We start from the raw sequence: 26,203 nt of genomic DNA on the forward strand, positions 1-26,203 counted from the left end.
AATGGATAAATTTCTATAAATGTACAATCTTCCAAAACTAAATCAGAATCAGAAAATCTGAACAGACCAGTAATAACTCATAAAATTGAGGCACTAATGAAAAAACTCCAGCAAACAAAACTACTAGACTAGACAGACAAATTTTACCAAACATTCAAAGAGAACTAACACCTATCCTTCTCAAACTATTCTAAAAAATTCAAGAGGAGGGGAGACTTCCAAGCTCTTTTTATGAGGCCAGCATTATCCTAATTCCAAACCAGATAAAGACATTACAAGAAAGGAAATTATAGGCCAATATCCTTGATAAACTTAGATACTAAAATCCTCAACAAAAATTAGCAAACCAGATCTAGCAACACATTAAAAAGATCATACCATGATCAAATGAGGTTTTTACCAGGGATGCAAGGTTAGTACGATATTTGCAAATCAGCAAATGTGACACATCACATAAACAAAATGACAGATAAAAATCACATGATTATATCAAATAAGCAGAAAAAGCATCTATAAAATTTAGCACCCATTTATGATAAAAACTCAGCAAAGTGGGAATAGAGGGATCTTACCTCAACATAATAAAGGCCATATATGAAAATCTACAACCAACATCATACTCAAGAGGGAAAAATAAAAGCCTATAACTTAAGAACAGGAACTAATCAGAAATATCTGCTTTCACCACTCTTATTCAACATAGTACTAGAAGTCCTAGCCACAGTGACCAGACAAGAAATAAAAGGCATCCAAATTGGAATGGAGGAAGTAAAACTGTCATTATTCACAGACAACATGGTATTGTACATAGAAAACCCTAAAGACTCCACCAAAAATATACCAGACCTAACTTGGTAAAGTAGCAGGATACAAAAGCAATATTCAGAAATGGATATTTTTATACACCAATAATGAACTATTTGAAAGAGAAACTAAGAAAAAAATCCCATTAACTATTGCAACAAACTAATTAAGTTACCTAGAAATAAATATATTTTTCTATCACACAGACAACCTCCACACCATTGTCCATGTCCATGGGCCCTGTGTATATGTTCTTTGGCTATTCCATTCCCTACGTTGTACTTTACATCCCCGTAACTATTCCATAACTATCAATTGTACTTCTTATAATCCCTTCACCTTTTTCACCCAATCCTTTGGCAATCATCAAAATGTTCTTTGTATCTATAATTCTGTTTCTGTTCTACTTCTTTATTTTGTCTCTTTTAGATTCGATTGTTGATAGATATGTAACTATTGCCATTTTATTTTTCACATTTTTGCTTTTCTATGCCTTCTTAAAGAAGACCCTTTAACATTTCATATAGTACTAGTTGGTGGTGATGACCTCCTTTAGCTTTTTCTTGTCTGGGAAGCTCTGTGTGTCCTCTGATTCTAAATGATAGTTTTGCTGGGTAATCTTGAGTTGTAGGTCCTTGCTTTACATCACTTTCAATACTCTTGCCAATCCCTTCTAGCCTGCAATATTTGAGAAATCAGCTGACAGTCTTCTGGTAGCTCCCTTGTAGATAACTAACTGCTTTTCTCTTGCTTTTTTTATGATTCTCTCTTTGAATTTAACCTCTGGCATTTTAATTATGATGTGTCTTGGTGTGGGTCTCTTTGCACCCACCTAGTTTGGGACTCTCTGTGCTTCCTGGACTTGTATGTCTATTTCCTTCACCAAGCCAGGGAAGTTTTGTTTCATTATTTTTTTGAATGTGTCCAATTTCTTGCTCTTTCTCTTCTCCTTCTGGCACCCCTATGAGGCAAATATTGGTATACTTGATGTTGTCCCAGAGGCCCCTTACACTATCCTCATATTTTGTATTCTTTTTTCTTCTTGCTGTTCTATTTTTTGCTTCCTTATCTTCCAAATCCTTGATTTCAACTTCAGCTTTATCCCCTCTACTGTTGTTTCCCTGTAAATTCTTCTTTATTTCAATTAGTGTATCCTTTGCTTTTGAATGGATCTTTATGCTGTTGACATCCTCACTGTATTCCTTGAGCATCCTTATAGCCAGTGTTTTGAACTTTGTATCTGCTAAACTGCTTATCTCCATTTTGTTTAGTTATTTTTCTCAAGTTTTGACCTGTTCTTTCATTGGGGCCACATCTTTGTCTCCTCATTTTGATAGCCTCCCTCTGTTTGTTTTTATGTATCATGTAGAGTTACTATGTCCCCCAGACTTGATAGAATGGCTTAATTCTGTAGGGTTCAGAGGCACAGCCTCTCTTATTACCCAAACTGGGTACTCAAAATGTGCCCACTGCCTGGGCTGTGTACACCCTCCTTTTATAGTTGAGACTTAATTGCTGTAGGAATGTCCAACTCCAGCCACTGCCTATGTTCTGCCTCAGGTCACACAGCATTAGCTACAAAGTGATCTGCAGATGGCTGCTACTTGTGCTGAGCTTGGAGGTGTCCAGGAGAGGCCAAGCTGTGAACCAAGGCCAGCTGCTGTTAGTGCCAGGTTTGGGGCAACGTAGCAAGAGGTTTGCTTGTTTGAGAGAGTTTAGGAAAATCTAAAGCATAGGTCAAGACAAGCCATTCATATGAAGAAGCCACTGAAAACAGCTTGGATGAGCCTGAAAGATGGGTGGGGCAGGTCCTCATGGAATCACCAGGGTGGAGCAAACAGTGTGAGACAGGTTCATGGAGTCTCAGATATAGCCCTCACCTGCTGGCTGTGTGGTTCTGTGGGGGAAGGGCTCAGAAAAGGAAAATTACCCTCTGCAAGTGGTTCTGTCTAGGAGAAAGGTGCCCCTCAGCTCGACAATTCAATTCTTCCCTGTTTGTGTCCAATGTGTTTTAATCTGCTGCCCCAGCACTGGAGGGAATGAGTCCGAATAAGTCTGTTCATGGGCCTTTTAAGAGGAACTGCCTGGGACTCTAGCAGTTTGTCTTCCACAACACCAATCCCTACTGGTTTTTACAACTAGAAGTTATGGAGACATCTTCCTGGCACCGGACCCCTGGGCTGGGGCACCTGGTATAGGGCTAGGACCCCTCACTCCTTAAATAAAAATCTCAATTTTTATCCATGACACGTAGGTGTTGGAACAGCTTGTTCTTCATCTTTGCCTCTTCTACAGTCTCAATGACGTTTCTTCTTTAATTTCATAGTTGTAGGAATTCCATTCAGCTCAATATCTGACAGTTCTGAATGATTCTTATTCTCTAGTTTAGTTGTAATTTTGATGTGGTTGTGCAAGGAGGCATGCCATATTTACCTATACTGCCACCTTGACTGGAAATTGCACGGAATTATTTAACAAAGCTGTAAAAGACCTGTACTTAGATATTATAGGATACTGAAGAAATAAATTGAGGAAGATACATAAGTGGAAGGAGATATTGTGATCATAGATTGGAAGAATTAACATCATTAAAATGTCCATACTACCAAAACCAATATACAGACTCAATGTGACTTCCATTAGAATACTAATGGTATTTATCACAGATCTAGAATAAATATTCCAAAAATTTATATGGAATCAAAAAAGACCCCACATAGCTTCAACAATCTTGAGAAAGAAGAACAAAGCTGGAGGTATGACAATACCTGATATCAAACTATATTATAAAACCAATGTAATGAAAACAGCCTGGTACTGCATAAGAACAGGCATACAGATAAGTGGAATTGAACACAGAGCCCAGACATAAGTCCATGCCTTTATGGTCAATTAATATTTGACAAAAGGGGCAAGAGCATATGAGAGAGTACAGAGAATTTCTTCAATAGTGTTAAAAAATAGAAAGAAAGAAAGAGAAAGAGAGAAAGAGAGAGAGAGAGACAAGGAAGGAAGGAAGAGAAGACAGGAAGGAAGGAAGGAAGGAAGGACGGAAGGAAGGGAGAGAAAGAAAGGAAGAGAAAGAAAGAAAGGCCACCAACTTAAACCATACAAAACAATAAATTCAAAATACTTCTGGCCAAGATGGGGGCGTAGGTAGACACACTTTGCTCCCTTGCACAACCAAAAGAAGGACAACAACAAATTTAAAAACAAAAAAATAATCAAAACTGCCAGAAAATCGAACAGTATGGAAGTCCAACAACCAAGGAGTTAAAAAAAGAAATATTCATCCAGACCAGGAGGAGGGGCAGAAATGGGCAGCTGGGGTAGAGAGAATGCATGGCAAGGCAGGAGGAGGGTGAGTGAGGTGGCAGCTGGCAGACTGGGGGAGGGGGGCCCATATTTGTGTGTGGATTAACCAGGAGGAGCAACTACGGAGCAAAACGGACCACACAACCCAGGGTTCCTGCACAGAGAAATAAAGCCTCAAAACCTCTGACTGAAAAAAAACCTGTGGGGGTTGCAGTGGTGGGAGCAACTCCTGCCCCACAGGAGAGTTCATTGAAGAGACCCACAGGATCCTGGAATATACACAAAATCACCTACCTGGGAATCAGCACCAGAAGGGCCCAATTTTCTTCCAGGATTGGGCGAAGTGACTGAAATACTGCTGAGAGCTGAGCAAGCAGAATTGTTCCCTCTCTGACCCCTCCCCCAGATACAACGCCACAACACAGTGAAGTGGGTTGCCCCACCCTGGTGAATACCTACTGCTCCACCACTTAACAGGTAACAGGCTCACTGAAACAAAAAAAAAATATGGCTGAAATGAAAGAACAGATCAAAGATCCAGAAAAAATACAACTTAGTGATGAAGAGATAGCCAAACTATTAGATGCAGGTTTCAAAACATTGGTAATCAGGATGTTCACAAAAATGACTGAGTATGGTCACAAAATAAAGGAAAAAGTAAAAGCTATGAAAAGTGAAACAAAGGGAATTAACAGTGAAGGAAAGGAAACTGGGACTCAAATCAATGGTGTGGACCAGAAGGAAGAAAGAAACATTGAACCAGAACAGAATGAAGAAATAAGAATTAAAAAAAATGAGAGGCTTAGGAACCTCCGGGGCAACTTTAAACATTCCAATATCCAAATCATAGAGACGCTAGAAGGAGAAAAGGAAGAGCAAGAAACTGAAAATTTATTTGAGAAAATAAGGAAAGAGAACTCCCCCAATCTAGCAAAGGAAAAAGATCCAGGAAGTCCAGGAAGCTCAGAGAGTCCCAGAGAAGTTGGACCCAAGGAAGCACACACCAAAGCACATCATAATTACATTACCCAAGATTAAAGATAAAGAGAGCCCTGGATGGTGTTGCTCAGTGGATTGAGCACCAGCCTGTGAACCAAAGTGTTGCTGGTTGAATTCCCAGTCAGTACACATGCCTAGATTGCAGGCCAGGTCCCCAGTAGGTGGCGCACAAGAGGCAACCACACGCTGATGTTACAATCCTCTTTCTCACTCCCTTCCCCTCTATAAGAATAAGTAAAATTTTTATAAAAGATAAGGAGAGAATCTTAAAAGCAGCAAGAGAAAAAGAGACAGTTACCTATAAAGGAGTTCCCATAAGACTATCAACTGATTTCTCAAAAGAAACCTTACAGGCAAGAAGGGGCTGGAGAGAAGTATTCCAAGTCATGAAAGGCAAGGACGTACATCCAAGATTAATCTATACAGAAAAGCTATCATTTAGAATGGAAGGGCAGATAAAGTGCTTCCCAGATAAGGGCAAGTTAAAGGAGTTCATTATCACCAAGCCCTTATTATATGAAATGTTAAAGGGACTTATCTAAGAAAAAGAAGATCAAAACTACAAACAGAAAAATGACAACAAACTCACAACTATCTCCAACCGAACCTAAAAAAACAAACAAACAAAAAACAACAAAAACGAACTAAGCAAACAACTAGAACAGGAATAGATTCACAGAAATAGAGATCACATGGAGGGTTATCAGCAGGAAGGGGGAGGGGGAAGAATGTGGGAAAAGGTACAGGGAATAAGAAGCATAAATTGTAGGTACAAAACAGACAGGGGAAGGTTAAGAATAGTATGGGAAATAGAGAAGCCAAAGAACTTACATGCATGACCCATGGACATGAACTAGGGTGGGGGGATGATGGTGGTTGGGGGTACGGGGTGGAGGGGAATAAAGGGGAGGAAAAAATGGGACAACTGTAACAGCATAATGAATAAAATGTATTTTAAAAAAGAGAATGAACTAAAAATGAATAACAAACTTAAATGTAAGTTGCAAAACAATAAAAATCCTAGAAGAAAACACAGGCAGTAAAATTTCAGATATCTCACATAACAATAGTTTTGCTGATATGTCTCCCAGGGAAGGTAAACAAAGAAAAAATAATCTACATCAAATTTAAAAGCTTTTGCACAGCTAAAGAAACCATCAACAAAAGGGAAAAGGAACCCATTATATGGGAGAACATATTTTCCAATGGCAGATCTGAAAAGGGTTTAATTTCTAAAATGTTTAAAGAACTTATAGAACTCAACACCAGGAAGACAAACAATCAAACTAAAAAACAGGCAAAGGACCTGAATAGACTCATCTCCAAAGAGGACAAACACATGGTCAATAGACATATGAAAAAATGCTCAATGTCACTAATCATCACAGAGATGCCAATTAAAACCACAATGAAGTATCACCTTACATCTGTCAGAATGACTACCATCAATAAATTGAGTCCTGGAAAGCATGTGGAGAAAAGGGAACCCTAGTGCACTGCTGGTGGGAAGGTAGACTGGTGCAGCCACTGTCCTAAACAATATGGAGTTACCTCAAGAAATTAAAAATGGAACTGTGTTTCAGCCTAGAAATCCTACTTATGGGAACATGTTGTAAGAATCCCAAAACATCAATTCAATATGCACCTCTATGTCATAGCAGCATTATTTATAATAGCCAAGTCTGGAAACAGCCAAAGTGCCCATAAAAAATGAGTGGTACAAAAGCTGTGGAACAGTTACACAATGGAATGCTACATGGCAGTAAAAAAGAAGGAATTCACACTGTGTGTGACAGCATGGATAGACCTGGAGATTATTATGCTAAGTGAAATAAGCCAGTCAGAGAAAGACAAATATCATATGATCTCTTCTATATGTGGAATCTAAAGAAACAAAATAAATTAACGTACAAAATAGAGGTATAGATACATGGAACAGACTGACAGCTGTTGGAGGGGAGTGGAGGGACTAGATGAATGAAGGTGAAGGGATGAGTCAAAGAACATATATACATGACCCATGGACATGGACAACAATGTGGTGATGGTCTGATTTGGGGGGGTCAATCTGGGTGAATGTGGGCAAGGGGGGAAATAGTGAGGGCAACTGTAATAGTGTAAATAATAAAAAAATAGGAAAATAATTATGAACCTGAATAAAATATAATAAAACATCAAAGAAATGTTTGCTAAATGAATGAATCTATCCAGAAAATTGTTGAGAGTTTAAAGAAATGCTTATAGAACATAATAAAATCACCAATACAAAATATTAATGCAATGGGTCAATAAAATATATTAAAGGCTGAACTATGTTTAAAGAAAATCAAGGTTACATGTTTAAAGAATTATTTTAATACTTACAGATTTTCTTTCTGCCCAAATTACTGCTCCAACTCCTATTTTATGATCCTCTAAAAGATAAATGGCATTTAACTCAGAAACAGTCAATGATTTGTTAATTTCAGAAATAACATTTTTCCAAAAATAATAAAAACATTTATTGAAACATATTTTCTAAATGTAGCTGCAATTTTTGACACTTCCCAAATTACAGAAAACCACTAAAATAAACACTTTTAAGCATGGAATATGGAAATTAGGTAATAAATAACTAGACAGTGTCACTACCAACCCAGTTACATGGGATCTATATGCGAAGATCATTAAATTGGCAGCGTCCATGGTCAGGTCACTTCAGAGCTGTAACCAGAATTGAATGTAACTATCAATTCTCCACTCAGAAGTCAGTTTGTAAATAATTGGTTCTAACAGATGATAAAATTGATTAACACACAAGTTTCTGATTTAATATAACTGTTCACAACAATCAAATCTGTTTTCTACCAGTTTTTATCACTCTGATCACAGAAAACAGATTTCATGCAAATGTTCTTGCTAAGAAAAATGTCCAGATTTATAATACAAACATAAATAAATCTTTATGAGCTTTCATATATTTATATTGCTGGTAAATGCATGAAAGGGATTTTGATTTAAACAATATGTTGTCCTTTCCCTGATCTTCATAATTTGCTTTTAGGCGAGTTAAAAGCCAAGTTAGTGACATGTTTATTTCTAAATCAATTATAAGATTATAATTTTCCTGTAAAACTAAAATCTCTGCAACAAGATATACTTCTGAAAACCATTAATATGAAACAGAAAATTTAGTAATCAAAATAGAAATTCTGCATATAAAGAATTTACTTTTTCCTTGTACCAACATAAGGGTGAGTTCCAAATGTCTAGGACAAGTATACATTAATTATGAAAACCAAACTATTTATCCAAATTTTAATAAGGGACTAATGTAGTTAAGTAGGTACATTTACACAGAATACATAACAATCATCGGTCAACTTAGTCTAGAATAATTTAATATTGGTGAGGATTAAATGAAACTGTGGCTTCACCCTACAATTTCCTTAAAATTAGTCCTTGCAGTGATAACATATTTAAATACTTATTTTTATAATAAAAGTACAAAGAAACTTTATTACACTTATGCATTAAAAACTAGGATGCTCCATAATTTTTAAGCTATGATACTATAATAAAATTCTCCAAATTCAGTTCAAGCAAACTTGGGTTTTCAAAATTATATTACAAAGTACTTGTGTAATTTATTTTAAGCACTTTTTATTCATCTTCTTTTTACCCAAAGGTAAAGCAGATACAATTTCCTTTTCTAGATGAGAAAACAGGTAAAGAAATTAAGTGACTAAAATTTAGTCCTCCAGACCCAACCTATTTGCCTTTCTTCTACCACTCCCTTTGATACTATTAAGAATTTTATAACAAACATTTCCCTTTATTGAATACCCAAGTATACAGTGGTGAGGGAAACAGAAGTCCCTATATCACAAAACTTACAGTCTGATGATAGATGAAGACAGGAACAAGAAAACACATATGCGCTGTGCAGGAAATTAACACAACCCTGAGGAATGGAGTGAATGAGAGGAGGGCTTACTCTACAGAGTGGAAACTGTCATGAAAGGGATTTTAGTGTAACCAAAATACTGTTTCTTGTAAGACCTTTATAATAAAACATGTGGGGGAAAGAATAAAATTATGGATTTATGATAATTTCTAAGGCAAGTGGCAGAAGTTATAAACATAAGAGTATATTTGTCTGCAAAACCAAAGCCTTTACTGGAAGTAAAATTGTGCTCAATGTATGTATAAATTAAAAACAAAAAATGAAAAACTGAAATAGAAATTCTTCATATTAAGAGCCTACTTTTCCTACCATCTACACTGAGTGTTTTTCATCTTGTGGGTTTTTTTTTTTTTTTTTAAGTCTCAGGAGTCACTTTTTCTGTTTTCAGTTCGGAGACAGACTAAACCTTGTCAAGAGGGGAAAAAATGTGATTTTTGATCAGCATGCTGCTCTACTGCTATCTAAGGTAAGTATACCAAGATAATATTCTTTCCAATGTATATTTTAAAATTAAAATGAAATCTCATCCATGTTAGATGGAGTAGATTTCACACAGCCCCAACACTAGCTGACAAATTAGGTAGTTTCTCAAAAATCTTTTCATATATGTAATTTTTACAGAAACTGCTCTAGTCATTCTCAGGTTGTTCCTGTCTTCATTAGTGTACCACTGAAGGAGATCAACTTATAATCATGAACCAAATTCCTGAGACTCTGACCACTAAAAGTTAGAGAACTCTTTATCCTTTGGTTCTAGAACACAGGCGTCGTTATCTTAGCTCCCAATTCTGTCATGTCAGGGTTTGTCCATGTGGTCCACAGGCCACTTGTATCAGAACCACTGGTTGCTTGTTAAAAAGGCAGACTCCTACCTCTCCATGGAAGTGCCCTGAATCAACTTCTCCATGGAAGTTGGGCAGACACAGGAATTTGTATTTGCGTAAGCATCCCTCTGTACTAAAGCTGAGAACCACAAAGTTATAATTTGAAACATTAAACTTTCTTGGCTACTCCAATCTACTTTTGTCATCAACACTGTGGTTCAGGAGGAAGGTATAATCCTCAGCTTTGTAAAATGTTAAATCTAATGGGAAAATAGGACCCAAATCAGAGATTAAAGTATCACACTTAAACCAGGTAGATTAGATATAATCCCCTCCTAACTCTTTTTCCCCCTAGAGCCTAAATAAATTTTGTCACTGTTTTGCTACCTCAAAGCATCATAGATACATACTTATAATGAAACCTTTGTGGATCGTATTTACTCAGCATTCAAGAGGCAATTCTTAAGCACGTACCATCAATTACTTTTAGAAAACTCTATTGGAGGTTTTACAATTCACTTTAATCATAAGTATATTTTTAAATGAAATGGTTTAATAGAATGATTTCTTCATCTACTAAGTAGAATAAAATAATGCCATCAAAGCAAACTGAACAGTGTGAAATGAAAAGTCTGAGTTATTAGAACACTCTATCGTGGGGATACTTACCTTGCAGGATTGTCCTCCATGTTAAACAATATCAGTATATAAATAGCCTAGCTCTGTACCTGACATATAGGTGTTCAATAAATTTTTATTGTTACTATTTATCATCAATGAAGAGTATAGGTCTAGAATTCCTTACCTGAAATCCCTTACATCAAGATTTTTTTGGACAGCTTGATGCATTTATTTTGTGACCACACCTGACCAAATGTTTAATGCAAACATTCACACATTTTACTCCATTTGTGTAAATGTGTTTGATTACATGGTATTTTCCCAGATCCCCCAGAAGTGCTAGTTAATATATAGTATATATACCATAGTACCTTTCTAAAATCTGAAAATCTCTGAATTCCTTTTCATCTGGCTCCAAGGCTTGTTTTAGATAAGGGATTGTGAACCATTTATCTTCGGATATATAAAGATTTCCTTTATTCATTCAACACATTGCACTTAGTGCTAAGGAAAAAATGGCAATGAAGATGTGATCTCTTCCCTGGAAGAACTCCCAGTGGAGTGGTGTGCATGCCACAGTTGAATTCTATTTAGGATTTGGATTCCAGGCAAAAAAGTCACACATGATAAAAAAATTAGCCTTGAAAAATCTTTTAAATTGCCCATCAAGTGCAGAAGTACAGCTTTATGTAAAAAACTGCACAGAAATAGCACATAAATTTATAATTAGAGTATCTAATAAAGAATATATAGCCCTTGACTGGCATAGCTCAGTGGATTGAGTGTGGGCTGCGAACCAAAGTGTCACAGGTTCGATTCCCAGCCAGGGCACATGCCTGGGTTGCAGGCCATGACCCCCAGCAACCGCACATTGATGTTTCTCTCTCTCTTTCTTTCTCCTTCCCTTCCCTCTCTAAAAATAAATAATAAAAATAAAATCTTAAAAAAAAAAGAATATATACACAAACTTATATCAACATTTCTGCATCTTTAAACACTGGAATCATACACTATATGAACTAATTATACATAGTTCTATGAGAAGCAAGAAATACTGAGATCAAGTAAAAGAACAGCATATTCATATATCCCACCTTATGTTCACTTTGGAATGTTCTGAATTCTAACTAGCAAAGGGGAATTTGTGAATTATAGCTGTAACAGCTGTTCCCATTTATGTTTGTCTTTCCTGGTTTAGAGAAGAATTATTTATAAAGTTGGTTTTGACAAAGAGACTAATGAATTGCCCACGTACAAAGTAATTACATTAAGCCCTGGCTGGTGTGGCTCAGTGGATTGAGTGCCAGCCTCCAAACCAAGCGGTCACTGGTTCAGTTCCTAGTCAGGATGCATGACTGGGTTGTGGGCCAGGTCCCCCGTTGGGGGGCACTAGAGAGGCAAGTGCACACTTATGTTTCTCTCCCTCTCTTTCTCCCTCCCTTCCCCTCTCTGTAAAAATAAATAATCTTTAAAAAAATAATTACATTAAATCAGACTGTTATGCTAGAGTTGTTTGGCAGCATACAGCTTTTGCCTGTTGTAGTAGAATCAAATTCTTTAATCAGAACTGAGTGCCTATTAACCTTCCTGAATGTCAGAATTCCTCCTATAACTTTAAAACTTCATTAGCCTAGGCCACACCCTTAGGGACTTGGTTTAGTCTGAGTTGGAATTTGAGCATTTGTCCTCTAATAAAATTTCCATGGTGATTCTGATATGCTACCAGTTGAGAACTTCAATTCTACTGAAATTACTTTGACCTGTGGTCTTTGTCTAGAATACACTACAGACTACAGCCCAGTGGCATTTATCTGAACCTTTTCTGAAGATTTTCTCTCTTTTCCTTCTTTTTGGGGAGAAGTTTAAAAAAAATCCTATTATAGCCCACTCATCAAAGCTTACTCTACTGCTCCTCCTGCCTGCATTTTTTCCTTATTTCAAACCTGCATTTTAAAAAGTGATTCTTCTTCTACTTTGGAAAATTCTATATCTGGTAAGATGTAAAAACAATGCTCTGCAATTGGAAATACAAAGGCCACATTTTATCACAATAAAGAAAATTCCCCCAAAATATTTTCTTTTCACAAATGTGCCCATATATAATTTAATAAAGTAAAAATGTTTGATTTTTCTACTTGCTGATTGAATACATACTAGCAATCAGAAAAAAAAAATCTGCCAGTGTTTCTTTACTTTGATTCTTTTGGTTACTTTGAATTCATATATTGTAAAGATTTTTAAAGTTTGTATTAATATTACATACACATAAAATATTGAAGAGTTAACAAAAATGAATGATTTGCTTCTCTCTCTTTCTCTTTTGTCCCATCTCTAGTAGAGGAATCAATGAACAGTGAAATGATAAAAACAAGAAGCAGAAAAGAAGGGTCTAGACAATCAGGCCCTGATTTATAAATGTAGCACCAAATTATAAGGCCACAAAAAAATCTGAAACTGCTCTAAGAGTTGTCTACTCAAGGGTCTCACTAAATTCTCTATATTGTACAGCCAGCAAAACTTTAGGATCTGAGAGTAAATGAACTGTACCATAGATGAGATGAACCCCACTTTACTTCTGAGATAAATACAACCCATCCAATAAGTCCCAGTGTATCAATTAAACACATAACTTACCAGTTCGATATGCCAATAACCTGGCCTGAACCATGCAGTGTCTTGCAATTTCTTGTGGCAAACACTGATTGTGAATTTCATTAATCTGTTCAGGATTGTCACAATAAAATCCATAGTGTTTAAAGTTAGGCACACTGGAAGCTACTGTAGCCAAAAGCAGGATAAGGTCTTTCATGTTTTGCCTTAGATTGCTAAAGTATGGATTTTCACATAGATTTTCCAAACCTATAGTCATTAGTATCTGCTTATGTAGTTCTTCATTTGAAATCAAAAATAACATTTCATATTCTTTTACTCTTTCTTGTCTACATTCAGAATAAAAGTCAGTGTTAGCATCTGGGAATGCCTTTGCAATTTTTTGAATAAAATCACATTTGTAAGAGGTTTCCTCTACAAACTGCATCATATAGCACACCAAAGGCTGAAGCAAGACACACACATGGGCCCTACTGTTCGATTTCAATCTTTCCACTGCTTTGGCATCTAACTTTGCATCTTCAGAACTACAAGCCTCAGAAAGCAAACTTATTTCTGGATCAGCAGGCCAATATGAAATTCGGTTAACTCCAGCTGAAATATAAAATATGAAAGGTAGTTATCAGATACATGCTGAAATTAAGAATTTTCTTAATAAATCCACCATATCATTGCAGTAGATCCAGAAGTCCCAACATAATAAATGTCTATTACCAAGTCAGCAATAATACAACCTATGACAAACCATAGCTCATAAGCCACATCCAACCCATTGCCTATTTTTGTATGGCTTGCAGGTTAAGAATGGATTTTATAGTTTTAAATTCTTGGAAAATAAAAAACAAGAATATTTTTAACACAAAAATTACATGAAATTTAAATTTCAGTGTCTATAAATAAAGTTTTATTGGAACATAGGCCCATCATTCATTGACATAGTCTCTGGCTGCTTTGGTACTGCAATGGAGTAGCTGAGTTGAGAGCTGGGTAGATGTATAGACACCATGTGGCACACAAAGCCCAAAATATTTATTATCTGGCCCTTTACAGGAAAAGTTGTCTAACCCCTAACAAAGCCCATGGGAAGTATTTGTATTTGTGGAATCATTGGCCTTGCTAAGTGTGAACCCAAAGCCCAGTGCTGGGACTATATGCCAGAGTGGTAGAAGTAAAAAAATGGCTGCTTTTAGAAATATATCTGACAATTGATAGTGTCTAGTTTTGTTTCTGAAATAAACTATTCAACCATGCTTTTAAAATATGAGGTCTGTCCAGAAGGTATCCAGTCATGTAATACTGAAAAACAGAGACATCTATTGAAGAAGATAGAAGAACAAGAAACACTGTACACAGGACAATTACCCCTCAGTCACCTTCAAAGTAGGCACCTTGGGACGTCACATAGTTCTCCCAATTGCCATCAGCTGCCCCGTCATATTTTCCTAAATCTCATCAACAGTCTGAAATCTCTTCCCTTTCAAAGATGATTTTAGCTTAGGAAAAGGCAGAAGTTGCAGAGTACCAAATCTGGGGTATAGGGGGGCTAAATCATCTGGGTGATTTGATGTTTCACCAAAAAACTGCACAAGAATGCGTGCGCTGTCGTGATGAAACTGCCAAACACCAGTTGCCCACAGCTGCGGGCTTCTTAGTCATCTGAATAGTTTCTGCAGAGGAATGTTCAAGCTTAATGCAAAATTTGATGCAGATTTGTTGCTCTACTCACTCAGTCATTTTGAATGCAATAGCCATACAGTACACATGCTCAATCAATGGCAGCTACTACCCCCACAGACTAGACAGTGAAGTCATCATTGTTCACACATATGCATTCCAGTCTACTCTCCTTGGCTGCCCAATTACATCAGTGTTGTGCAAAATCCTCTCATCATATTAACAATGGTTGGACTTTTCCCAGACAGACCTTGTAAACCTGTACTCTGAATTTTTCCTCTGGGAAGCTATTCTGTGAAAATATTCTAAATAGAGACAAAAAAGAAAACATGCATGGCTAGTGCAGCACTGTTTAAAACAGTAAAAACATAGAAAAATCTAAATGGACAAAATAGGGGAATGGTTAAACAAATTAGGATCCTCCTCATAATGAAATATTATGCTGTTATCCAAAATGTCCACAAAGAACTTATAATGTGAGAACAGCAATGGGGGAGGGGCATGATATTATTTTTTTTTAAGTCCACAGAATTAAAGACAGAACAACAAACTAGAAGGATCATTTTTCAATCAATGTGACAGAAGAAAGGTTAGTAATATTTAACATACAAATTGAATGTTAATTCATTAAAAGCATATACAGGTATCAATGGATAAGAACAAGGCCTCAAAAGAGCCCCAAAGAGATGAACAATTTACAAAAGGAAAAACAAAACTGGATAGCAAACATACGGAAAAATATTTTAATTTGTATTTAAGATCAAATGATGAGAGAACTCTTATACAGAGTTAGGCACCCAAATATTCATCAATTAAAGGTATTTTACAACAGAGATCCCTTTGCCAGTATCTCATGTAATTGCAGCTAAGAGAGACTTTTTAAAATTTTATGTTTCTAATCTCACCTGAGCACATTTTTTTCACTGCTTTTGGAGAGAGGGGAAGGGAGAGGGAGAAACATCAATATGAGAGAGAAACATCAATTGTTTTCTCACACGCACCCTGACTGGAGATCGAACCCACAACCTGGGTATGTGCGGTGACGAAGAATCAAACCTGCAACCCTTTCAGTCTATGAGACAACGCTCCAACCAACTGAGCCACACTTGCCAGAGCAAGAGTCATTTTTTATGATTCTGCCCTGAAGTGACTAAACAGATGGCACACAGGGTGTTGTACGTTCAAAGTAATAGATAAACTAAAAAGTCTTAGTTCAACAAACACACATTTTTATCCATTCCCTGCTACTTCTGACTCTTACTGTGGCTTAGGCTGTGATGCAATTTGAAAGCCTCAAAGCTACTATCAGAATGTGTCCTCTGCCTCCATTTCACCTACTTTCTATTGGCATTTTCAAAATTCATTTCCTAACCAGCAGTAATGGTCACTCTTTCATTGAAACATCCCAATTCAAGTAGAAGGCATGACCAATCTCTAAACAAATATTCATATACCAGTGATAAATGCTACCACAGTTCTCTAGTTTTTCTTTTTTGTCTCAGACCCAATCACACTCTTTAAAATTAATAAGGACTCCAGTGAGCTGTGGATTGTATCTACTGATACTTACTGTATTGGAAAATTAAAACAAAAATTTAAAAATATTAATTCACTAAAAAACAATGAGGAATTTATTATACATTAATATAAATGATACAGTTCAATGAAAAACAACTACTTTCCAAAACAACAACAAAAACTAGTATAAAGGAGTGATATTGTTTTAAATTTTTAAAAATCTTTTATTTTCTGGCTCAAGAGAAGATATCTGGATTCTCAAATAGGTTGCTGCTTTCAATCTGCTGCAATAGGTTGTTTTCTTCATTGACGTACTTGCAAAGTATCCAGCCTCATACAGATAAATATGTAATTGAAAAGGAGTATTTTAACAGCAATTTCAGATAGTTGTGAATATTCTCCTTTGACACCATATAAAAATTTGACAAAGAATAGTATCTTAAAGGTTAGTTACAATGTAGAATCTGAAATTATAACATTTTTGTAGTTATGTTAAAGTCCATTATTTTTTTAAGAATTCTATTCATTAATATTATCACCAATTTCATTCAGAAGAGTCTTTAAGTACTGAGAAGCTATAAGCTCATGATAGTTGATACTAGTTTTTCAAAATTTTAATTTTCACTTGAAGACTCTTATTTTATCATTGGCAACAAATACTGTCAGTTGTCTTCCTGGAAGTGACAGGTTCACTTAATTTATCTCTGAGACAATGTCTGCTAAATAGCCAAGTGTAAATAGTTACAGTTCGTCAGATCATGGTGTTCCATGAAAAAAAAATGGATAATTCAGTTCATAACTCAAACATTTGTAGAGGTGGTTTTTCACAAGACAACCTTCACACTTTGGATTGTAGCAAAAGTGCTTTATGTCTACCTCCTATTTTCTCATGCAGAATATTATAAAGATGTGTACTCAAGGATTGGAATTTAATAAAATGAATAATTTTTACTGTATCATCAAAGACATTCTTACATGAAACCTTTTTTTTTTTGAAAAGTTAAAAATTCCTTAATTTTTTATTCTTGGTACCATTATTACAATTTACAGGGCAATATACCTGATGTAATGAAAAGAAAAAGAAAAAGCTACAACAGATAAAAGACGTCAGGAATGTACATCTAATTGACAGTACATTGCATTAATCAATAGCTGTACTTTTTGCGAACTGTGGCTATGACAGTCCTAAACAAGAAGGGTTTCCTGTGCAAGCTGCAGTAATTTTTCTGACTATGGATCATCATTCCTTCTGTGGCAGACTTTTACAGTTCCCCTAATGTATTTGGGATGACTGTCTTAAAGTAACCTGCAAGTTTCCTGACAACTCCTCGCTCTCCTAAGAGCTGTAGCCCTTTTCTGCTGAGTTTTTGGAACCTTCTGCTACCGTATCCACCACTTCCACCACCAGATCCATAACCACCACCATAGGGGCTGCCCAAGCTTCTTCCACTAAAACTGCCCCCTATCATGGGTCCATAGTTTAACTGCTGTTGTCCACTATAATTTCCAAAATCATTATAGTTCCCACCACCACCGTAGTTACCACCAAACTTTCACCCTTCATTGTAAGCATCATATCCTCCACCACCACCATATCCACCACCACCACCTTGGTTTCCATATCCCAGTCCACCACCACCATAGCCTCCTCTACTACTATTACCAGGTCCACTGCTATAGCTGCCACCATCACCTCCAAATCCACTATATCCACCATCACCTCCTCCATAACTACCTGTGCTGCCACCTCCACCATAGCCTCCTCTTCCACCAAAGTTTCCACCACAGCCAAAGTTACATCTATCACCTCCAAAGTTTCCTCGATGACCCATAAAGTTGCTAGATCCACCTCCACGGCCTCTTTGCAATCCAGCAGACTGCATTTCGGCCCTTTTCACTTCACAATTATGCCTATTATTAGTGTGGTTATTTCTGAACAACAATTTTATCAACTGTATCATGATCATCAAAAGTTATAAAAGCAAATCCTCTGTTTTTCCCCACTCTGCCTATCTTCCATAACTCCTTTGGTTTCAATCTTGCCATACTTTTCAAAGTAGTCTCTCAAATTATACTCTTTAGTATCTTCTTTATGACCACCAACAAAAATTTTCTTCACCGTTAGATGGGCACCAGGCTTTACAGAATCCTCTCTAGAAACAGCTCTCTTTGATTCCACTACATGCCCATCAACCTTGTGTGGTCGAGCACACATTGCTGCATCCACCTCCTCAACACAAGAGTAAGTGACAAAACCAAAGCCCCGGAACTTTTTGTTTGGGGGTCTCTCATCACCATACAATCTGTGAGTGTGCCACATTTCTAAAAATGTTCTCTTAAACTATCATCTGTAGTTTCAAAGCTCAAATGACCAATAAACAGTTTTCTCAATTGCTCTGGTTCCTTTGGACCGTGGTCCTCCTTCCCCTGGCAACAGCCAAAGTCGGGCTGGGGGCAACTGGGCAGTGGTTTTACCTCCATTTTGAGACCAGACTCACCTCTTCCAACTCAAGTTCAATGAAACCTTTTTGTTTTTTAATTCCAAATACGTAGCCACAAAGAGTACAGTGACCACTACTGCAGTTTGGCCATGAAAAGTACAATGATTTCTACTGCCTTGATTCTTACTAGGCAACAGTAGTTTTACTCACCACTGTTCTGCTACTATTAGTGTAAATGCAGTAGTATTATGAAAATAGATTTGACCTTGTGGAACATCAGGAGTCCACAGACCACACTTTGAGAACCACTGTGCTTTGGAAATGTTTGCTATGTAACAATAACTGTAATTTAAATAATTTAGCAATAGCACGGAGTTAAACTAAGCTGCTTCCCAAAATATATATAAACCTAAACTAACATAGCAATTTTATTTATATATGGGTCTAGCTCTAACGTAAAAGCATTTCTGTTGTAGGTTCTTTCTGATTTTCCCACATTTCATTCTTTCTCTTGGCTGGTTTAAGTATCTTAACACAAAGACATTAAGCAGTTGTCAGTAACTTGCACTTCACTACTTTTCTTATGCTTGGAGGCTAATAAGAGTGCTCATAGCATAGCCAACTCAGCACAAAACACAGCTATCTTTTACTAACTTTTTTCCCTTGACTCTAGAAGAGACCAGTTAAAAAATGTTTTGGTTCTTTCACAGTCTTCCTTTTTATATCAATGTCAACCTCTGAATCCTATTTTATACCCTGCCTAATGCAACAGTCTCCTAATTAGGTTCTCAACCTCTTGTCCTTTCATGCTCCAATTCAATAACAAAAAAGAATAATAATAGTTTTAATCTTGTTATATCCTGCTCAAAAATCTTCAATGGCTGACTCCACATTATCTGTAATAGGATTTATAGATCAATTAACACAAGTGATACAGCAAATATCCAGTCTGCCCAGTTAATTGGGAAAAGAAGAAAAAAAAAGCCATCACCACCTTAAATATTTTCTGTACTTGTAACTGCAGGGAAAAGACTATAGAATCTAACAACTATCATAGATACCCTACCTGCTTGAAAAACTTGTTGCAGGCCAGGAGGTTGTAACCACCTGACCATTTCTTCTGCAAGTGCTTCCACTTGTAGCTCAAGGGCACAGCCTTCACCATTGACCTGGATCATTACTCTGAAGACATTGATGTAAATAAAAATAGTTCATTCTCAAAACAAGTTTAGGAACTCTGTTCCACAAGATAAAGCCAAAGGGCCATACAGTTTTCCAAAGTTCTCAACTAAAACCCCAACTTACTATAATCCATCTGCCACTCTTATCCCCAAGAATAATTATCTATTTGAAACAATGACCCTCCCCAGAGCCTTACATCTCACATATGCTGCCCCCCTGACCAGGGATGTGTTCCTCTTCCTCTACCTCTGACCCATCAAAATGCAGCTTAAGCCCTAGCCTTTCATAACATGCCAACCTATAGGGATCACTATTTCTCCTCTACTCTCCTGTCACTTATAGCCTGTATCACTCATTTGGTACTAGAAGATGTACTGCATTATTATTTTTGGCCCCCAATAACTCCGTAAGGAAAAGGATTAGGTACTATGTTATCCTTTTTATCCAAAACACTCTCTGAAGGCATGATTGATTAAATCACTGATTTTGGTAACTGAACTCAAATTCTAGCCCCTCTCTCCTTCACAGAGGTCTAGAATGTAAGGCTGAAAAGTTCTAATCCTCTAATTACCTGGTTGGCTCCCCTGGCTACCAAGTCCTATCCACAAGGGCTTTCCGAAAATCACTTCATTAACAGAAAGTCGGGTGTGGTTGAAAGGAGCTTGTTATGCCCATGGCCAGGTAGCTCAGCTGGTTAGATCACTGTTCCAATACACCGAGGTTGTGTGTTTGATTCCCAGTCCAGGCACATACAAGAGGCAATCAATGAATGCATGAGTAAGCGGAAAAATGAATCAATGTTTCTCTCTCTCCTTTCCTCTCTCTACCTCTTGCTCTAAAAAGCAATCATAAATAAATAAACACCTTTTTCACTCTTATCACTCAGAAAATTCCAAGGGATTTTACTTGTGCTGTGACAGAAACAGGATGAAGAACAAATATATAATTCATATTATGTCACAATATCACAGTACCTATGTAAAAGATATAATTTTTAAAAAATAGCAAAATGGTCTGCATACATAACTGGGGACAAAAAATATCATAAGCACAAGGAAGTTTAGTGAGTAGCCTGATATGACAGAGATGGATAGATATACATTAATAATTTGTGTTCCTCTTTTCAAAATCTAAAATAGTCATTGGGAGGCAGCTGCCCAGTCAGGAACTACAGTTCCCTCAATGCATACGAACAGAGGTAATGTATGTGACTTATGGGCCAGGATTTTTAAGAGCAGGTATGCCTTCTCAATTTTTCTTTCTCAGTCTGGATGAAGAGGACTCAAGGTCCTTGGGGATGACAGCAGCAATACCACAGAAGATGCCTAGACCCATGAATCAACCACATGGAGAAAGTTATCTGCTGTTCAGCAATATCTGTATTGGGATATTACAGTTGTAACCCCTTATCTGCAATTTCACTTTCTGTGGTTTCAGTTACCCATAGTCAACCATAGTCCACAAATATTAAATAAAAAATTCCAGAAATAAACAATTCATAAGTTTTAAATTGTACACCATTCTAAGTTGTGTAATGAAATTTCTCCCTGTCCCACTCCATCCCACCCTGGATGTAAATCATCCCTTTCTACAGCATCTCCACACTGTATACACTGCCCACTAATTAGTCACTTAGTAGCCACCTATGTTATCAGATCGACTGTTACAGAATTCCAGTATCTATCGCAGTGCTTGTGTTCAAATAACTGTTATTTTAACTTAGTAATGTCCGCAAAGTGCAAGAGAGATGCTGGCAATTCAGATATGCCAAAGAAAATTGGTAAAGTGCTTCCCTTAGGTGAAAAGGTATGTATCATAGAAAAAAAACAACAAAACAAAACAACATATGTAGGGTTCAGTACTATCTGTAGTTTGAGGCCTCTCCTGGGGGTCTTTGAATATATCCCCCATCAATAAAGGGTTACTACTGTACAAGGGTTATAAATGCCTAGTATGTTAAGCCACTGAAATGTTACAGTTTCCTTATAGCAGCAAACATTAGTCTACTAATACATAAAACATCATCTAACTAGTTAGTGACAGAGATGAGACCAGAATCCATGCTTTCTGACTCACAGTATATGAGACTGTCTTCAGATACATTATATATTTCTAAATTACCTCTGTGGTATTTATTCCATTTGTTTTCACTAACTATTCTCAAGATAGATGCTAGTAATCCCTAACAAAGCTTTATCTGCACTTACCATTTACGATCATTTTCAAACAAGCAGAACATGGTTTTCTAGAAAAATAAAGATCACAGTTTTTCAGCCTTGACCCATGTTTTATAAGAGCAATTTTCCCAGCATGTAAATCTTCACTCGAACAGTGAAGATCAATAATTTTCATGTTTTTCACCACCACAAGACCAGTTTTCTTCACCTACATTAAGATACAAAATAATAATTTATTAATTATAATTTCTAATGACTGTATCATGGACTATATTTAATTTATTAATAAAATGAAGTTTTTGTTTAGTTCTTTATCTGAACAGTTTAAACAAAAGCACATTTTCCACTAGATCCTCATTTGTTTCTGAATGTTTAATGTTGACTTTAAACATTATACCAGAAATGTTCTAAATTTGGATTTCTTAATCAATTAAGTATCTATTTATCATTAATTTGTCCTAGTAAAAAGTGAATATATTTTGACGTAGTAAATTATAAAAACCAAGGCAATTTGACTTTTTTTTATAGGATCTAGTCTAGGACTATTTAATATTAAGTTTCTAGGGGGAAATAAAGAAAAAATTGGAAAACTCTGACTTTACACGTGAATATGTGAAACCCAGAAAATTCAGGTGACTTTCTGAAAGACCCACAGACTGTAAAAGGCAAAACTAAAGCAGAGGTAGTTTTAAATTTTAAAATATTTAAAATACTGATTAAAATAAAAATAATTTTCAACTTCATTCTTAAAAACAACTTTTAGCACATTGGAAGTCTAGATTAATGTGGTTTCACTTCAACAAATATATTGGTTATGTATAATAAAAGACTTTTTAGACTTCTGGTCAAGATGGTGACATAGGAAAACATGGTTCACCTTCTTGCACAACCACATCAAAATTATAACTAACATACAGAAAATTCATCACTCAAAATGTAAGAAATTGAGTTGAATGGAAGCCTGACAACTATGGAATTAAAGAAACCACACCCATCCAGATTGGTAGGATGGGTGCAGATGTGGAACTGTCTGGTCCCACATCCACTTGTGGTGAATAAAAATTTGGACAGGGTATCTTGAAAGTGAGGAGTCCTAGCCACACAGGAGCCCCTCCCCCACCCCCCACCCCAAGCAAGGTTTCAGTGCCAGGAAGATAAGTCCCTATAACTTCTGACTGCAAAAATAAGCAGGGATTAAGTCAGTGGAAGAAACTTCTGGAACCCCAAGCAGTTCCTCTTAAAGAAACCACATATGGACTTATTCAGACTCACTCCCTATGAGCTCTACCACCACAGTAGCAGCTTGAAAGGCACCAATCATGTACAGGGAGAAACTGAAGTGTCTAGCTAGCATCAAGGCAAGAGCTAGGGGACAGCTTTCTCCTAGACAGAAAGGTGGGCAAAGACAATTGTCCCTTTCCTGAACACACAAATTTCCTTTGCAGCACATACCCTGGGTTCCAGCAAAGGTGGAAACAGAGTGGGTTAGAGACACCTGAGGAAAGACTAGGGATAGAGGCTTCAGGAAGAGAACTGAGTGAGTAGCCCCTGGGATCCTGGTGCTGAGTCATCCCCCATATGGCAGTAGCCACTGTGTTTAGGCAGGCCACTGCCCTACGAGTGGCAGCAGCCTGAGGGGAAACAACAGCCCCCACCCCAAGAGGGACTCTGCCCTAGCTCTGTGGTGCTTAAGTCTCACTGCTGGGTGCAGAATGAGTAGATTAACAACCAAAGTAGTCAGCCACAGAGAGTAGATCACTGACAAAGGGAGGGAAGAGTAGGCTAGAGACACTTGAAGAGAGACTGGGGATGGAGGCTTTGGGGAGAGAACAGAGAGAGTAGCTGCAAGGATCCTGGTGCTGAGTCATCCCCCATATGGCAGCAGCCATTCTGCTTAGGCAGACCACTCCCCTTCAAGCAGCAGCAGCCTAATGGGAAACAGTAGCCCTGACCTCAGGAGGAATTCTGCCCCAACCTATGGGGCTTAAGCCTGACTGCTAAGTGCGGAGTGACCACATTAACAATTGAAGGTGACAGCCACAGACAATACATCCTTGGCAGTCTCAGATCAGGCTACTTAAGGTCAGACAGGGTCAACATTTGACATCACCGGAGGGGGATCAAGAAAGAAAAAACAGGTAAATACTAAAGGCTACTGAGATGAAATCCACTGTGGTCTTCTCCATGATTTACGATATTTTTTTCCTCCCTAGCTTTTTAACATTCACTTCTTGTCCTTCAAGTTTGTACATATTAAGTTACTAGATTTTATACTATAGTTTATTTTTCTCATTTCTTATAATAGTTTTCTCTCTTTATACCCTTATAATACTGTCTCATTTGCTGTTCATGATGGGATCTCGTGGGGAAGAAGTGATTTTTATGGACATGGGTTTGTTTCCTGGGCTTTATAGTTTTCTTCTGGCAGCATATGGACAAGAGCATACAAGACATTGTGGGCAGAATGATCGTCACTCAACAAGCTAGAGGGAAGGACCCACCAAAGAACAACCCAACAACTATCAAAACCCAATTACATCCAGAGAGCCGACATAAATGGCATAAAGTGTCTACCAAGAGAATCAAGTTCAGGAGATCAAGGACACTGCATCACTGAATCTCACAGTTCTTCTACCATAGAAGTTGATACCACAAACTCAGGGAGTCAAAACAGATCAATTTATGAAGGAGAAGCAAACAAAAAGAGTCTCCCAAATAATGGGAAGATAAAGAAACAACCCCCAATCCAAAGGAAAGGAGGAATCCTCAGAAAGAATGCTAAATGAAATATAGGTAAGTCAACTATCAGGTATTGAGATTAAAACAATAGTTATAAGGAGGCTAAATGAGCTCAGCGAGAATTACCAAAAACTACAGAGAATCTATGAGGAACTTACTGCAAACTATATCAGCATGAAAAAGGACACAGAAACAAACAAGAAGAGCTAGGAGGAGACAAAATATAAAATCTCTTCATTAAAGAACATAGCAGAAGGAATCAAAAGCAGGCTAGATGAAGCAGAGGATCGAATCAGTAAGCTGGAGGAAAAGGTAGAAAAAACCTCCCAGAAAGAGCAAGGAAAGAAAAAAAGACTCAAAAAGAATGAAGAGGGGTTAAGAGAACTACAGGACTGCATGAATTATAATAATATCCATATAATAAAGATACCAGAAGGAGAAGAGAAGAACCAAAAAATAGAAAACCTGTTTGAAAAAGGAATGATGGAAAACTTCCCTAATTTGATGAGAAAGAAAGTCACACAAATCCAGGAAGCACATAGGGTCCCAATCAAGAGGAAATCAAAGAGACCTACTTCAAGACACATAATAATTAAAAGAGAAAAATTCAGTGACAAAGAGAGAATCTTAAAGGCAGCAAGGAAGAAACAGAAAGTAACACACAAGGGAGTCAAGACAAGGCTAGCAGCTGATCTCCCAACAGAAACACTACAAGCCAGAAGGGAATGACAAGATATATTCCAAGTAATGAAAAGCAAAGACCTGCAACCAACATTACTCTACCCAGCAAGGCTACCAATTAATATGGAAGGCAAGATAAGGTCTTTCCTAGAAAAAAGAAAGCTAAAAGACTACACCTCCACCAAACTAGTACTGCAAGACATGATAAAGGGACTACCTTGTGAAGAGGAAGAAAAACAGTGTGAGAGAGAGGAACACAGGAACAAATGGGGAAAATGAATAAGTACCTACCAATTATAACCTCCAATGTAAATAGATTAAATGCTATAATCAAAATACATAAAGTAGCTGAATGGATAAGAAAACCTGACCTATACTTATCTTGTCAACAACAGACACACCTCAGAACAAAGGACCTACACAGACTGAAAGTTAAAGGTTGGAAAAAAATATTCCAAGTAAATGTACAGGGAAAAAAAACCAGGATAGCAACTTATATCAGAAAAACTAGACTTCAAAACAAACACCATAAAAAGAGACACAGGACATGTTCATTATATGTAAGGGAAGAATCCATCAAGAAGTCATAAACATTGTAAACATATATGCACCCAACATAGGAACACCCAAATATATAAGGAAAATCTTAGAGGACTTCAATAAGGATAGAGG

The 26,203-nt window shown here is 37.0% G+C and overlaps 1 protein-coding gene and 1 pseudogene across 2 annotated transcripts in view; both read right to left on the bottom strand.

The window, feature by feature from the left end:
- CDADC1 (cytidine and dCMP deaminase domain containing 1) overlaps positions 1-26,203 on the bottom strand; it is a 109,188-nt gene that overhangs the window by 51,929 nt on the left and 31,056 nt on the right. For both annotated transcript variants that reach the window (XM_045821699.1, XM_045821700.1), the window contains exons 3-5: positions 22,142-22,319; positions 13,144-13,713; positions 7,483-7,532 (exon numbers count right to left, since the gene is read on the bottom strand). In XM_045821699.1, coding sequence (XP_045677655.1) covers positions 7,483-7,532; positions 13,144-13,713; positions 22,142-22,319 — 798 coding nt within the window. The remainder of the gene's footprint in view (positions 1-7,482; positions 7,533-13,143; positions 13,714-22,141; positions 22,320-26,203) is intronic.
- LOC123807713 lies at positions 17,574-18,792 on the bottom strand (annotated as a pseudogene).

Source organism: Phyllostomus hastatus, unplaced genomic scaffold (genome assembly GCF_019186645.2).
Source record: "Phyllostomus hastatus isolate PE091 unplaced genomic scaffold, TTU_PhHast_1.1 phas_scaffold_46, whole genome shotgun sequence".
Classification (NCBI taxonomy): Eukaryota; Metazoa; Chordata; class Mammalia; order Chiroptera; family Phyllostomidae; genus Phyllostomus; species Phyllostomus hastatus.